This window comes from Dromaius novaehollandiae, chromosome 9, assembly GCF_036370855.1.
Source record: "Dromaius novaehollandiae isolate bDroNov1 chromosome 9, bDroNov1.hap1, whole genome shotgun sequence".
NCBI classification, from domain to species: Eukaryota; Metazoa; Chordata; class Aves; order Casuariiformes; family Dromaiidae; genus Dromaius; species Dromaius novaehollandiae.
Genome location: NC_088106.1, coordinates 25,855,371 through 25,871,236, shown reverse-complemented (window position 1 = coordinate 25,871,236; position 15,866 = coordinate 25,855,371). Strand labels below are relative to the sequence as shown.

General features: G+C 43.9%; 1 protein-coding gene across 2 annotated transcripts in view; it reads right to left on the bottom strand.

Annotated features, from left to right (window-relative positions):
- Window positions 1-15,866, bottom strand: part of LOC112988855 (glypican-5-like) — a 403,392-nt gene that overhangs the window by 307,421 nt on the left and 80,105 nt on the right. For both annotated transcript variants that reach the window (XM_064516960.1, XM_064516961.1), the window contains exon 3: window positions 10,549-11,243. In XM_064516960.1, the coding sequence (XP_064373030.1) occupies window positions 10,549-11,243 (695 nt within the window). The remainder of the gene's footprint in view (window positions 1-10,548; window positions 11,244-15,866) is intronic.

Sequence of the window (15,866 nt, the reverse complement as noted above, 5' to 3'; positions counted from 1 at the left end):
ACAGATTAATGACTTCTAAATAGTTTAGTTACGCACTTCTAGCAAGTCAGCAGTCAGCTGGGAGGTAAGGTGCAACCTTCAATGGAAGGCTGTGCAGCACTTGAGTATAAAAGCAACACGCGTATCCACATGCATCCACTTCGCAAAAGCAAGCTTAAGACTATACCGTTTACGTAAAACCAAATTCTTGGCTATGCATTTCGTCAAATGACACAGCAGCTGGATAATACCCAGTAACTGTATTCCTTAGAACCAGTTCGACTACAATTACATGATGTTTTTTATTCCTTCTCTGATTCATAATAATTAAGACATTGGAAATATATACATTTCATTTTAACCAAGTCTGTAGTGACAGCAATTCCTGCATAAATATCAAATATCAAGCAGTTCCATCACTACAGATGAGATGATCCTTAACACCAGGAAACTGGACTGCTCCTTGATATCCAAACATCTGCCTGGAAGAGACCTTTCATTAACCACGGCTGGCCAGAAAGCTCCTTGCAGCTCCTTAGAAGACTGTTCAAGACTACACAAACTCTAATTCTCCAGAGGACTTTTGTAACAGATGGGAATGAGGCAAATGCATTACACAATTTAGATAATTATTTCCAGAAATACCTCTATAGTACTCAAGTGTCAAAACACTTTTCAATCAAGCAAATAGCACGTGGCAAGATTTACAAAGCTGCCTACAAGAATTAGATGCTTATACTCAATGAAATTCAGTGGTTTACAGGTGTACAGTTCCACAGCACATTTTTGAAAGAGTCATTCCTGACTGACCATACGAACAGAGCAATACCTTAACAAGAATATAGGCCAAGAGCAATAAACAAAATTTTAATGCCAACATACAAAAATATCTTTCTCCGCTATGAAGACCTCTTGCACAGAAACAGACCATTGCATTACACTGCAACCAGGAACTGCCTGAAGGCAACCCACCAGGCAGTTTCTAAGCAGGCTCCTCCTGTCCCCGATTCACAAATGATTCAAATCTGGCGTACATTCACGTAACTTTGGTTCATCAGAACAAAACATAGGAGGTCACTCCTTCAACATAAGTGGTTCTGTGTCATTTGAGATCACGCCTGCAAGGAAGACTAGTAAAACGGACGGCTTCGATAGGTGACAATTCTGGTTCCTCCAGGACCATCTACAAACACCTCATCATCATCACGCATTTCCTCCGTTTTCTGCTTTTAGAGGAGGTTTCCTGGTAACAAATGCTTAGAAAAAGCAAAATGACATTTTAAATAACACTTCTAGTGCAAACATTGCACAAACATAGCTTTGCTTGTAATTTTTACAGTTATTTCCAGCAATTTAACCACAAGGAATTAAATTCAGAGCTTTAACTTCTAAGTACAGTTCACACACTCATTGACAGCTGGTGTTGATGATTTGAACTGGAAAACTTGCAGGAAGGAAGGAAGCACCCGACTTCAGCTCCGAGTGTTCTCCAAAAGTCTCCAGGAGTGTTTTATGATACTGTTCGATGTCTTTAATCAAGTAGTTCATTACTGGCTGGCAGAAACTCTTTGTTGCTGTGAACTCACTCAGCACAAAGTTATTTTGCTCATAGTACTGCCATTTCCTTTTCAAATTTGTAAGGTTACCGGGCATCAATCTCCTGCTGCTGTAAGTTTGGCAGTCTTTTCTCTAACTAAGCTTTTAGTTTCCTAAAGGTGACTCTCAACAACACTGCTTATTTTTCAGGATTGCTTTTTTCTTTTCCATTCCTACTGATTTCAGGAAACCTCCGTTACTTTCCCCAAGCATTCCATCAATTGCTGAATTTCTATCAGAAAATTTTTGCCAATATTTTCATTTTCTTTCCAAATGTTTTTTCCCCTCAGGAAGTTCTGGCCCAAGCTCACAGCAGTAATGTGGGCACTTCGGGAAACACAAGCATATTCTTTCACAGGCAGGTGCCCCTTTCTACCCCTAAACTGAACCCAACAAATAGCTGCATAGCTTGCTTTTTTAGTGCCAAAGGTACTATACCTACTTCCGAGCAGGCATTATTTGTTTCAGCTAAATGCCACATTAAACAAAGCTTTGCAACTTCTAATTGTTTAAGGACATGCACAGAGCTGGGTCATATGTGCCTGTAAAGGACACTAAAAGTCTATCCTCAGATCTCTCCAAAAATTAGATGTCATTGGAGTACCATACTATGACTTATGCAAAAAATCCTGATTTCTAGTTCTACCTCTTTTTATTTTTTTAATATATCACTGAACAAGACCCTTGAGCTCCCTGAATTTGTTTTTCAGGATAACACACCAGCATACAGCTATTTCATGAGGATATTGTGAGACACAACTACTAGCCAGTCTTTCAGTGCTTGTATAAATTTACTCTCTCCTATTTTTTTTTTGTTAAGACTCCGTGTTGCCTCCCAACTTTCTCCAAGCCCACCAACCTCCACAGTCATATCTGCCTATAGGCTAAATATCTCAAATAACTGCAGACCTTATTCCAGGCAAGGCTTGCTTTCTCTGAATTAATCTGCAAAGCAACTACTTTTTCCATGCTAAAACTCTCTTAAACACTGCTTTTGCCATATTACTAACCGTCAATCTTAATGACCTACGAGAAGGTCTGCCTTCTTCTTCCCCTCTCCCGACCTTGGAGTGAATTTGCACGCGCCGCGGCAGACAGACCCCTCGAGGGCTGCTAAGCGCCTGACCGCTGGCAGCACCGCTGTGCGAAGTAACAGTCCTGGCGTTGCCGGCAGTGCTTTGAAAATGCAAAGCTGGGCCAAAGGCCATTCTGCAGTCAAACCGCCTAGCTGCAGCTCTAAAGATGTGGGTTACGTTTGTAGTGGAGCCGCTAATTCCCCAGATTACTGAAGACACTTCATCTTCTTGTTCTCCCCACACACATACTGACACCATCCCTTTCTTCCACGCTGCCTGTGCTGCATATCCAGACTGTAGAGAGTTCAGAGCAGAGGCTGACTCCTACCACAGGCCTCTGCAGCACTTTGCAGTGTGAGGCCCTGATCTCAGCTGGACACCGAGCATCTCCCGTACCAGTCCTGAGGGCTGCAGGAGCGCTGAGCAATGCCGAGCAGAAGATGGGCCACTGCGAGCACGAAGGAGACTCTGCATGACTCTCGACTGAGCTAGCAGTGAGGCAAAGCCAGCTTCTCCTTCCCTTTACATCTCTAACTACAAAATAGCTGTGTTAGGTTTCTACACACCCTCATTTTCGTGCATTAGTACCTTCTACTGCATATGACTGACTCCAATTTGTGGGGCAGGAATTCACGCCGCACAGCCCAGTGAATTCCTCATGTAGCTCTGTGTCTGGTGAGGTTGCAAAGAGAAGCAGTCTGCATCTAAGAAATGCCTAAGGTAAGTTTTCTTGAATAACCTCAGTTTGGCCGCTGTCGATGTGCACTTTATGGTGAGACCTGCACTGATGTGCCCATACACTAATGGTTCTGCAAGCCCTTTGCCCACGTTGTGCCCAAAACGCACCACGCCGAGCAGCAGCTATTCAGCTTTACTCAGGCTGCGGCCCTCGCATCATCCCAAAGCACTCCCAAAACCGCGGATACCATGCAAAAGCTCGACAGTGACCATCCTAATATGACTTCCCTCGTGAAACACGTTGCGCTGTGTGTCGTACCTGCTCAGAACGGGCAGCAACCCCCCGACGCAGCCCTGCGCCCGGGGAGCGGAGCAGAGGGGCCCTCTCCACGGAGCGGGCTGCGCGGCGGGAAGAGCCCCTGGAAGCCAACATGCGCGAAGGGAAGCACGGGAGAGTTTGAAGGGTCGTGGAGCTCTGGTTTGTCACCAACACAGAAAAGCCTGACGACTTATTTAGCCTAATGCCAAGCCATACTTTACAAGCGACTGGAAACAAGGTAAACAATCATTTAAGGTCTCTGACACAATTACATCAACCAGAAAAAAATATGGTTAAGAAGAAATGGTGGGGAAAAAAGTCTCCCGGAATTTTCATTTGAAAGAGTGAAAGAACTAATAACTCCATTCAGAACAGCGGTGCTTTCCAAACAGAAACCTCCCAGGCAGTATTTAAACACAGTTACCTTCTTCGAAGCATTAGCATGATGAGAACGTCTGTGCAAATCAAATAGATTTTTCCAAGAACACAGTTTGCCAACAGCAAAAGTAATCACAATGTTTGGCAAAAACAGCATAAGTTTCCCCTCTAAGTACACGAATTTGAATACAGTTTATCTCAGTGAGGAAAGGATAAAAAGACAGTCTCTTTTGTTTGCATTCGATTTTCCACGGTAAAGCCAAGAGCGCTACCCAAAGAAGAAAACAAACCCTTCAGAGGATACGACTCCTCACACAGCCACCGTTACAACCCCCAGCACGTGTGTGGTCCCAGGTCCTCGGCCGGCTCTCATGAGATGCAAAGCCAATCCCAAGAACGGGGAAGCACCGAAATATCCCAGTAAACTTCCGTATGTGTTTTAGAACATTTAATCAACTCTTGAAGCACACCCGAGCGGCAAAGTTTATAAAGTTTGAGTCTAGTATAATTTTAAATTATAATCTGGCAAATTGTGAATTTTGGACTATAAATTCCATTTGCATATATCCATATATTTTAATCACTCTCTCTAGTTATTTCCAAATTAGTGACAGGTCCTTCTGCTCCTACCCCTTAAACATTCAAAGAAGTAAGTTCATCTAAATTTATAATGCCTTATTCCCTCATAATAGTTCCACCTGGCTCCTATTCTCTGACACAATCAAGCTCATTCTTGCCCTCAGAAAATATAACACAGCTTTTGAGCTGTGAATGTGCAGCAGAAAGCAAAGATTTTATTTTTGTTATCCTTGATATCAACCTCCACGCCTCATTAATTTCCCAGATTTGTCCATTAATGGTCTCATTGAATTTGTGCCAAGGCATTTCTGCTTCCTAAATGTTGTAAGCTTGGCATTCTTCAGTGCTACTACTATATTGTAACCACCAGGAGCAATTTCAAAATAAAAACATTAATGACAATGTAATAAAAACAATGAGAGAAATAATTTTTTAAATATATTTCGGTTATTTTTTCTATATCACTTTCATCAAATTAATTGGTATGCTTGTCTCCAAGCAGATAATTAGCTTAAGGCACAGATCTTTCTGCTTTCTCCTAAAACCTGATCTCTGATCATACCTAGGTGTTACAATCCCTCCTCTATCAAGCCTTTTATTAGCTTTTGCTTTCACTAACAATAAAATCCAAAACCAAACCATGTCAAACTTTTGTCTTCTATAAACAGTCAGCTGTTCTGAAAATACTAGATCTGTCACTCTTTACATGCTCATGCGGTATGTTTTCAGCCATTAAAACACTGGTAGGAAGATAAGTACTCTACAAAAAGCATATAAAGCTGTACACGAATCACGCAGCAGAAAGAACAAGTCTCAGGAATAGATGCCTTCCCACATCCCAAACACTCCTGCTAACACACGTCACGGGGCTTTTTCTTTCCACCACACAGGCAGGCAGGTTTCACAGGAAGCCACAGGCAGAGCAGAAGACAGTTTGTGCAGTACCTGGGAGATGCGCTTAAAAGAACGGGGTGACTACATGCCTTTCGCACTCAAGTGGGAATTCAGAGTATAAAATGTTTGTCCTTTGGAAATCTTGCCTCCCCCTTGCTCTTGATAAGCAGAGCACTGACATGCAGCAGTAGCAGCAGTACAGAAATTTTCTATTTTGAAAAGGTATTTCCACGTGGCCTCATTGCTCTTTGAGTCAAGGCACAGAGAAAAGCACCAAACACCAGGGCTGGCAACCTCAGACAGCTCAACAACCGCGACCGATGCACACAGGCCCCGCCAGCCTCCCACACTGCAGCGTGCACCGTCAGGGAACAAGCAGCAAATAACCACTTTTGGAAGCCCGACCAACTGGGAGGACTGCACTGCCCACCTCATCCTTACCTGCGCTCAGCTGACCTCTAGGACCAGTGGGAGATCTTCCTGCACGACCTCAGCACAGAGCCCTACAATGTATTTGTGTGTCAGAAAGCTGCATGAACTTCTTTTATCAATGCAAACTGAATTCCTGAATGATAACTGGGGAGCACTGTTCCTAAAGCTAAAATACACAGTAAACAAGAGACAACCCATCACTTGCTACAGGGCACAAATGAACAAGCTGGAAAGAACTGGCAGAAAGCTGATGCTCCCAGCTACCCTGCCATACGCGGGCGCCAGGGTCCACCACGCTGCACCCGTACAAGGGACACTGGCCACTAGGGTTGGCAAATTCTTTCTCGGGAAGTAAATGAATGGATCTAGAGACATACCCGGCTTTGCTGGTGACATACAAACTTTGTTATCTTGAAAGACAAACAGCACCATTCTCTAGAACTAAAGCAAAGCCTCTCTATTCAAACCCCCTGCCACTGGGTTTACGCTCACCCTGTTTACCCTAATCCCACAGCAAACCACGAACAAGTCCTTTGCCATACCGCAGTTCTACAAAGCTCCCAGGTGGGCGATCAGCCGATCTAAACTGGCAGCTTCATCCTAATCTTCTTCCCTGCCAGCTGTACAAAAGGGTCTGGGGATCACACAGCTTTTGGGCACATTTGGGCACACAATTTGGGCAAAAACATATCTTAGACACTTAGGTGATCTAGTAAATGAAAGAATCACTGGTTTGCTATTGATCCTCAAAACACTCCTCCGATGCAGGAGAGCAAAGCATTCCTTCCCACAGACGGTGGAGAACGAAAGCACTGTGCAAGCAGCCATGAACTACCAAAATTAATGGGAAATCTGCATCTGAGAAGGGTCCTGCCTCTCCGGCCAACAACCCACCCCACAGACCATCTTTCCTTTCAGATCCAGCTCCCGTGTGAAGAAAAAACAAGCTACTCTGGAAGCACGATGACCAAGCTCCAGGAAAGCCCAAGCCCACCGCACCGGGATACATTCAGGATCCCCGAGCAGTACCGGGGAGTGCACGCTTCCCGCAGTGCCAGGGGACAGCATGCCTTCCAACACCGTCTCTCCTCCTCTTCGAATTTTAGTTGGAGGTATTTTATTTCCACCTTGCATTAAACTAAAAAAACACAGGAATCATGCATAAATACAGAGGTTGGAATACGGCAGTACAGTAGAGTGAATAAATGAAAAAATTAGAACAGCTTTCAAATGCAAAAAGGAAGAACAGAAAGTCTCAAAAACGATAGGAAGAGTGAACAAACTCGCTCTGTGTATCTGGCACCAAGCAGCAGCCGGGGCTCCTACCAACGTGAAAGACAATTAGATTCCAGCAGACAAACCAGCAAGTAATGACGGTGGCTGCTGATGCCGCAGCCTGCGGCTGGCCCACATCAGGACGAACAAGCTGGACGCAAGCCAACATCACTGAACAAATGGTACCGCACGTGCTGCAGGAACCCGAGGAGGGATTACTAATATCTTAAAGGTGACCTTTCACACGTGCTGTCCTGGCGAATCAGGCAATTCTGCTGGCTGCAGAGGAAGAGATCACCAGAGGCCAGTCTCGTAAAGTTATGCACTCTTCATACAAATAGGATTTTCTTTTTTTTTTTTTTTAAGCTTTATAGTAATTGAATGCACTTCATCTGAGCAGAGCACACAGAGCACGTTATTGGTTTATTTCAGCCCTTCCCAAGAGGTTAAAGAAACCAAGGCAACTTTCCATAATCCCTTACCATCCAGGCAGGCAGCAAGCTAGAAAACAACTCTAATTTTTAGCCATATTGCTTATTAAAAAATATAACGTTTCCTAAAAGGGTAGGTGCATTAATTAAGGTTGCCCCAGGATAAATGAAAATTACTAGGCGCACTCTGCTTTCCTGAATGAGTTTTCTATAGATCATTTATAATTGAATGAAACCAATTACAGCATTTGTAACAGAAACTATACATAAGTTACATATTTCCATTTTTCCAGAAGCCGAAGATTATACTGCATGAATAGAGAGGAGTCTCTACATTTTTGTAGGAAGGGGAAAGGGAAGTTATATCCTCTTTTTCTGAAAAGAAGTTTCAGATAAGCAGAATGAACAATAACGATATGGGGTATAAATCCCGTCAGAGCAGTGCAAAGGGTACTCCTGTAATGGAGGTCAGGCCGCCGGACTCCCAAAAGCCATCTCACAGCCGGAAATCCTGAAGCTGTAGCTGTAGACTGAACTCCTTTCCGTTGCTCCAGAGAAGGAAATACAGCTTAATTAGGCTCAATTTTCTAAATAATGGTTATCCTCTGTAACTAATCAGTAAAATTTAAATCAATATCAGACTAAATGCTTGTTCAAGCAGTGGAACGTGCTCGGTCTTCAAAATATAATCTTACCCTGCAGAAATTTGAAAGCTGGAGAAGCCAGAAGACCGAGGATAACAAACTGGCATATAGTTTCCATTTTCAAACAGAAAATATCCTTTGCTATCCGACAGAGCATTCCCTAAAATAACACAATTTTTTTGTGCATAGAGATTTCATTAATGAAAGAAAAAAAAAGAATTTTTGGGGGGGTGAGGGGATTTAATGAAGTTTCAAACGCAGCAGTTCTTGTTGAATTCATTCTGAATGGGAGAAGGAAAATGTTTAAATTTAATGCAAGGGAACCAGAAGAGACTCAAGTAAGATGGTTTAAATAACAATTAAAGAACATTCTCAGCCTGAAAGACATTTCAGAGGCAATTCTGCTTCCAAATTAGCTAAAAGCAAAATACCCACTGATTTCATCTGTAATTACCTGATTATGTATTGTACATAAGCAAGCTAAGTAAGCACATATTAATTATGAGGCTGACCAATGCAATGCAGAATAAGGCTTGAGCATCTTCTAACATGTTGCATACAGTGCAGGAAATAGCTGTCAGATTATTTTTGCTGCTAATAGTCAAGGAGCTTAAGTTTACTCCTAATTGCTTCTGTGCAAACAGTGTCAGGGCACTGTGATGATTTCTGAGAAATATCTATTTATTGTCAGTCTTTGCTACTACAGAAAACTCGTATATGTTACAAGACAATACATTTTGATTTTCATTTCCCTTTTAGAGTCTCACAAAAATAGCATCACAGGCTAAAAAGTAGAACAGATGTAACAATATGTGTTCATCATGCGTTCTACGTAAGAGTGCTTTATAGCACACATCAGTCTACGAGGCCACCAAGGAGACCTCAGCAAGAGCCATTGCTCTCCACTGTTTGTAGGCTCCGTGGCTACTGTGCAATATTCCTTGAAAATCACAATCACGCTCCAATGAAACCAGACAAATCTTTTCCTGATATTTCATGTTTATCCTTGGATGTCAGATAAACTAGCAGATTCAAGCGTCATTGATAAAGAGGAATGGAGTACCTGAGGCAACATGAACTCAGATGCTAACTGCAAATACCCTGCAAAAATTCTTTCTATTGGATTACCAAACATGGATTTTTTTTTTCCATCTCTATACCTATTGACTGTCAGTGCTTATAAACTGGACAGAGCTGTGATGCTAAGCATCTCTGAAGGTTACATACTGGCATTTTCTTCTGACAAAATAATTCCTTAGTTTAGAGCACCTTCGATTATACCTTCTTTTTCTGGGGACTCTTTTTCTACAGTCCTTCCAGTACTTTTTTCCTTACATAATACGGTGACCAGACCTAAGCCCAGGAATTAACCTAATTCTTTCTTGTTTCCTTCTCATTTGTTCTCTGCAGGAATTCCTTCACTTTCTAGGCAGCCAGAACAATCAGATTAGTCTCAACCCTGTTTGGGGCCAAACTGCTGCATTTTTTCCATTGACAGTTATGTCGAACTTCATATGGATGTAGCCAGCTGAGTTACTACTCATTTCAACAATTTCTGGTCTGATCTTCAACACCTTGAGAGAACCTGTCAGTTATAAGTTGCCATTATTTATTCTACCATCACAGTCCTATCCTCCGAACCCTACCACTGACAAAAGGATGGAACCACCTATATAGAGTATATTTTTAACATTTGCTTATGTAAGCCCTGATAATTAAGTAAGACTTTTCATGTTTTTTCCCCCACTTTCCTTCCATTTTTGTAGCACCACTGTACTTACTGTAGTCCTCTCTTCCCTTTCCAGTATCTCAATGGTCAGCACAAAAACAAAGCAACTCTAAAACTATGAAAAAATGAATTTCTTTGCCTCCCCCCTAGGGGATGCCCTCACATGTTCTAGTGCGAACGCTCCCAGACCAGTGGAGCACGGCGCCTAGACTGCTACATGCAGAAGTTTTAGAGTATAAAAATATGTTGTTGGTATCAAGTATAACATACGCCAAATTTTTTGTTTGAAAAACCCTACAAACAAGCCAGAACTATCTGCTTTACACGATTGCTTCTCAAGCAATCCACATTTTTCTCTTTCATTTCAAAGCAGACTCTACTGAACCCCATCATAATTATCTGTAATACCTTCACGGACTATTAACAAAGATCTAGTTGATGGCTAACAAGTGATGCAAAAAACCCACCAAGGTGTTCAGATGTTTATTCATCAAATAACGAAAGCAAACGGGCATACAAAACAAGGGTGAGCACTTACTGTGGCAGAGAGCTGTGGCCCGTTCAGCTGCGCGTGCAGGATGGCTTCGTTGACCGAATTCCGGATTCCCGCCAGCGCCGTTTCCAGGTCGTGCGACGCGGCCATTTCGTTAGCCAGATACTCCAGCGTAGAGATATACTCCCTCCACTGCGCATCCAGCTCCGAGACGCTGGCCAAGCAGCCCCTCATGACGTTCAGGCAATACCCCACGCAGGGTCTGATCAGCGTCAGGCCCTGGCAGTGCGGGCAGTACTGCATCTTCACCAGCGCTTTGCTACACTCCTTCGTAAGAGCGGCGTGTTCAGTAGTATTTATCACCTCGATGCCCATGCTGAGGGCCTGGCTTAGCATCCTGCTGGCCCAAAGAGATTTTGACAGCTCCGTAACCATATTTTTAGAATAGCGTCCAAAAGGATTTACATCTTGCCTCGTAAGCCGTAGACACTCTGTATAGTCCTCTGATAAATCTGTAATTCCTGGGTTTATTAGCCGACTGTATACCAGAGGAAAGAGGCTGTCGAAGAACCGTAGCACTGCACTTTCCACAGTAGTCTCTGCACCCAGGATGTAGAGAGAGAGGTCTGTAAAAAGTTCTTTAACCGGCTCTGCTGCTTCTTTCGCCATAGGTCTGTAAGCTGTCTCAAACAGGGAACTCGTGCGATTCTCAGCAAAGCGAAGCAAAGACTCAAAGGCCTCTGAAAAAAGGAGGGGGAGAGAGAGAAAGACATTAGAGGTTAATAATAAGCAGCTGACATCTTAGTAATGAACACAGACACCAACAAAGTTATGTGAAATCTGTAATCTGAATATGCCGATAGCTAATCCAGCTTTTGTCAGTAGTAGGATTGAAAAAACGGAGCTAAACATTGTGTGTGTGTAACAAAGGCAACACATAATACACAAGTATTTTCTTAAACAAGATTACAGATGGTAGCTAGACCCTGACCCAAACTCCAAAGTCCCTGGAAAGTCTTCCCCAGATCCCAGCGAGCGCAGGCAGGGCACTTCTAGGCTTTTGTAACCCACACTGCTCATGGGCACTTCGGCTAGATACATTTCCAAAACATCCCCTTCCATCAGTAAAGGATGCCCCTTTGCAGTAGACAGCGAGGAGTGCAGCATTTTCAGTCTCTTGTATAAGCTCCTATATCCATCCCAGATAAGGATCCCTGGACAGGCAAAATTCTTTACATGACAAGTCCTGAAGTGCAAGGCAATACAGCAGTAATTGGTTACAAGCGGGGTCGCTGAGCAAAGACTCTGTAAGACACCAGTCACATCACCAATGTTGCACTGGTCTGTATAAATAATGTTACAATATCTACATTTAATACAAGGGTGCAACCTCTTATTTGGTCTTCTTGTAAAACTGTCCATAGCATTAGCCACCAAGATAGGCTGAAGTCCTAAAAAACTCAGAGTACATCTTATCTGAACATGTTCATCTTGTCAGCTCATAGAAATGCCGATCTCAGTTCAGAGCTGTACTTCTCCACTATCACTGTTGGAAATGATTTAATAATTTAATACTTTATGAAAGCTATACCTCAACAACATAATCACAGCTTAATGTTTTATTTACTTTCCATCCCAAATGATCTACTGCTATGAAATCTTGGAGGAAAAAAATAAGGTATTCATGTCCTTCTACAGTTTATCTGTTTATATAAAACATCTACTTGTATGGATTTGGACAGCTGATGTGCAGAGCGAAAATATGCTAGAATGAAGGATTAGACAAAGCTGACGTACAAAAAGCAACTTCAGATAAGCCTGGACAGCAGCTCAATGAAAGCTTGAGAGATAACTGAATACAAAGTAAAGCTGAAGCTTTCACGTCACAGTGCGGTGAGTGGATGGCCGAGACGCACTTCTGCGAAGTTCACCTGGGAGATGAAGGAACAAAGCTGCTTGGATAAACCCTCAAGTCCTCCATGAATCAAAAACAAAATGAAATTATAAACTCAGGAAAACTATCTTGCATCTACCTACACCACTTTCAAGTAGCCTAGAAGAAATATGAGGAGCCTCATGGTTAAGGCATTTCAAACTGCACAAGGTAAATACTATATGCCCAAAGCACTGGTTGGGGCATTAGTTTCTGGACAGAGACAAGGAAAGAATCGATTGCCAGGATTATTTTCAGTGACACAGAAACACACGCCATTCCCGCTGCTTTCCTTGGGAGCTCTGCACCAAAACGTCTCTGGGACAAACCATTCTCATGCTCCCCAGGATGGGGAGAGGTCCCCGCCAAGGCAGGAGACCCACCACCTCCCACCTCCTGAGAACTGGCCAGATCATGGGTTTGTTGGTCTAATCCTACTCTGCATTTGTCTCAACATCACCATGCGATTCAGCACCGGGCAGCACAAAATTAACTCTCAAAGATCAGCTCGGCAAAGCAGCAGGCACAATGCTGTAAACCGAGATTAGCAAACCCTGGCAAGGTTTTGCAGAAAAGCCTGCTCAGTGCCTTCCTGTATTATGTCTCCCCGGGCAACTAACTTGCTTGTTCCCTTGAGCTTTACAACCCCTTCACCACAAAGGATGATTTAACTAGAGAGATAATACAAGATATCTCGTTGTATATCAAATCATCAGTATTTTACACACACGCACACCCCAAGCTGTTTCCTTTTGCCTGAGAAGCCCCGCAGCATTCTTAATGGTTTTACAGCAACCGCTACCCTGGAAGTGCTTACAAAATCCTCAAACTTAAAGAACCCAAATACACTTCAGTTTAAAAAGAAGCAAGTTCATTCTCGGGCAGAGACCTACCTTGCCAAGTTTCAGTCTGAAGCAGATTTTTACAGCTACATTAAAAATTCTGAACAACTAGATTTATAATGGAAATACTGACACAGCCTTTACGGTAGTATAGTTAGCTGTGTGGTACTGTGCTATTAAGTGTTTTATGTTTTGGCAAATCACCCCTGTGTATTTATTTTTTAATTCTAGGGGAAATCTAAACATGATTTTTATTTACCAGACGCAAAAGCAGTCTGCTTGCCCTTGCTTCCCTAGCACACTGCTGGCCTGTCTCTCAGATTGCAGCAGCTTCTTCTGGTATTAGGCTGTAGATCAGCAACCATCTAGCCTTTTATTTTCAAAACTGTTTTGACTGTGAAAATGCTGGATTTGATTAAACATAATTCTGCATTATTCTGAGAGAATTTTAAGAAATTAAAGTGTTTTTAATGATGTCATTCCTTTTTCATTCATTAAGAGAAATATAGCCACGGTATGGAGCTTCACTGGTCCTGCAAAAAGAACCAGGACCTCAAGCCTGTGGCACAAAAATTATTGCAGTTAATTGTAGAAGCGCTGCGAAGACCTGTCATTTGCCTCCACTGGTCAGAAAGACAAAAATATACTCGTGTGCCCAGGCACTCTAACGGTGATCTTAGATAAGGAAACGCGTAGATCTGTCCTCACTGTTATCATGCGAGATTGTTTCAGACAACCGCATTGCTGGATTGGCCGAAGGCTCTCAAGCCTTTCATCGGAAATAAGGGGGCTGCACGCAGCTGCACGGCTCTTGTGACAAAGGACAGTTTGCGTTCTGGCTGCGCAGAGGAGGCAACCTTAGCACCTTGTTTCAAAAGTGCTTAATTACATATTCTAATGCACCTCGTCTGCGGTTTCTAAACCCCCACAAAGGTTTGCCGCTGACAGAAAGGGAGGCTGCTCCTTTGTGCGGTCGCATAGAGCAAGCTTCAGAGACGCTTACGGACTCGCAAAACACTCAGGCTTAAGCCTGACTCAAAGCACACTTTGAAGAGAGAAATATTGGGTTGTCTTTCAGACTGTTGCTTCAAGCCTGAATCAGCAGCATACAATGTAATGCCGTTGCAAATGTAACAGTGACTCTGAACGGAAATAGCCATAACCAAAGTCCTCCAGAATTTGAGGGAGACATTAGTTACTTTCTTGACTTCCTTTAGTACTAAAACAAACAGGGAGGTGGAGAACAGGCTTTGTTTTCATGTCCAAGTGCACCTTTTTGATTTAAGCCTGCAGGGAAAGTGAAACAGCTGCCAACTTTGGGGGGGGGGGGGGGGGGTTGTTCTACTTACGCACCAGTACCTGCTCGCTGGGAGTCAGGCAGCATCACCTTCCACGGGGCGAGCTTTGCGGGCAGCGTTTCTCGGGCGCTCAGGGACACTTGGCACCGCCGCCGAAGCTGCGCCCACGCCAGCAGGCCCAGCTGATCGGACTCACCTCTGGAAACCTCGCACCTGAACTGCTCGGGTGCTAAAGCTAGCTCCCGGAGCCGAGCCCAGCGAGGACCAGACGCCACGCACCGCGCAGCCGCTCCATGCACTGGGACCCCAGCCTGGCTCCGTCACGCCTGGGGCACGGCGCACACGGGAGAACACCGCTTTGCACGCGTAGCATCCGTGCTTGTCCGTGAGCATGGGACAGCTGGGCTTCGAGCGATAGCTTCCTACCAACAGAAATACGGACACCCTGGCGCAGAGGGCACCCTACTTCTCTCATGGCAGGTGCCAGTGAGATTTCACACACCTAAGGCGATAAAAATCGTGTACGAGGCCTGGCTTACCTCACGCCAGCCTTTGCACCCAGGTAACACCCCCGGATTCAGTGGCAGGGCCCACTGCCGCGCCAGGAGAGGCTGCAGGACTCGGGCGCTTCTGCCCAAGAAACCTGCTCCCGGACGGGCGGAGGGAGGCACGGGCCAAAGTCACAGCACCGAGCGCAGCCCCTGCCACGCGCGGGGGGGCAGCTACCGCCTGCTGCCTGCGACCCGAAGCCGGCCCCCAGCCCACGGAGCTGGGACGGTGCCACCCCCCCGCCAGGGCAGCGGCTCCCCACTACACCAACAACTCCTCACGCTCGAGGAGGAGAAACGCTCCTCCTAAAAAACAAAAAAACCCACGATATTAGGAACTTTACTGAAATGATTTAACAAGCTTCAATAAACCAAAAGCAGAAGCAAACACTGAATCTATCTATGCAGAAAAAACATCTGTGTACATTTTAGATTTAAGTGTAATCATGAAAGAAGAATGACAAATTTAAGTAGCTCCATTATTTGTTTGGTCTCTTAGGACCACACTAATATTTGGCTCCTCTCCCTCCAACATCTTGCATTTATTACAAAGTTACAAGATGACAGAAAGCTACAGTTTGTTGAACAATAGCTTCCTTTCAATGCTTTCAAGTCCCTTAGACCCTCTGCATTTTTACGGTTTGCTAAAATATAGTACAGCATACTAATATTTTGCAGCAGTAGGACTTAACTACAGATTAATTGTAATTTGATGCACAAAGAACTATGCACGCAGCAGAAA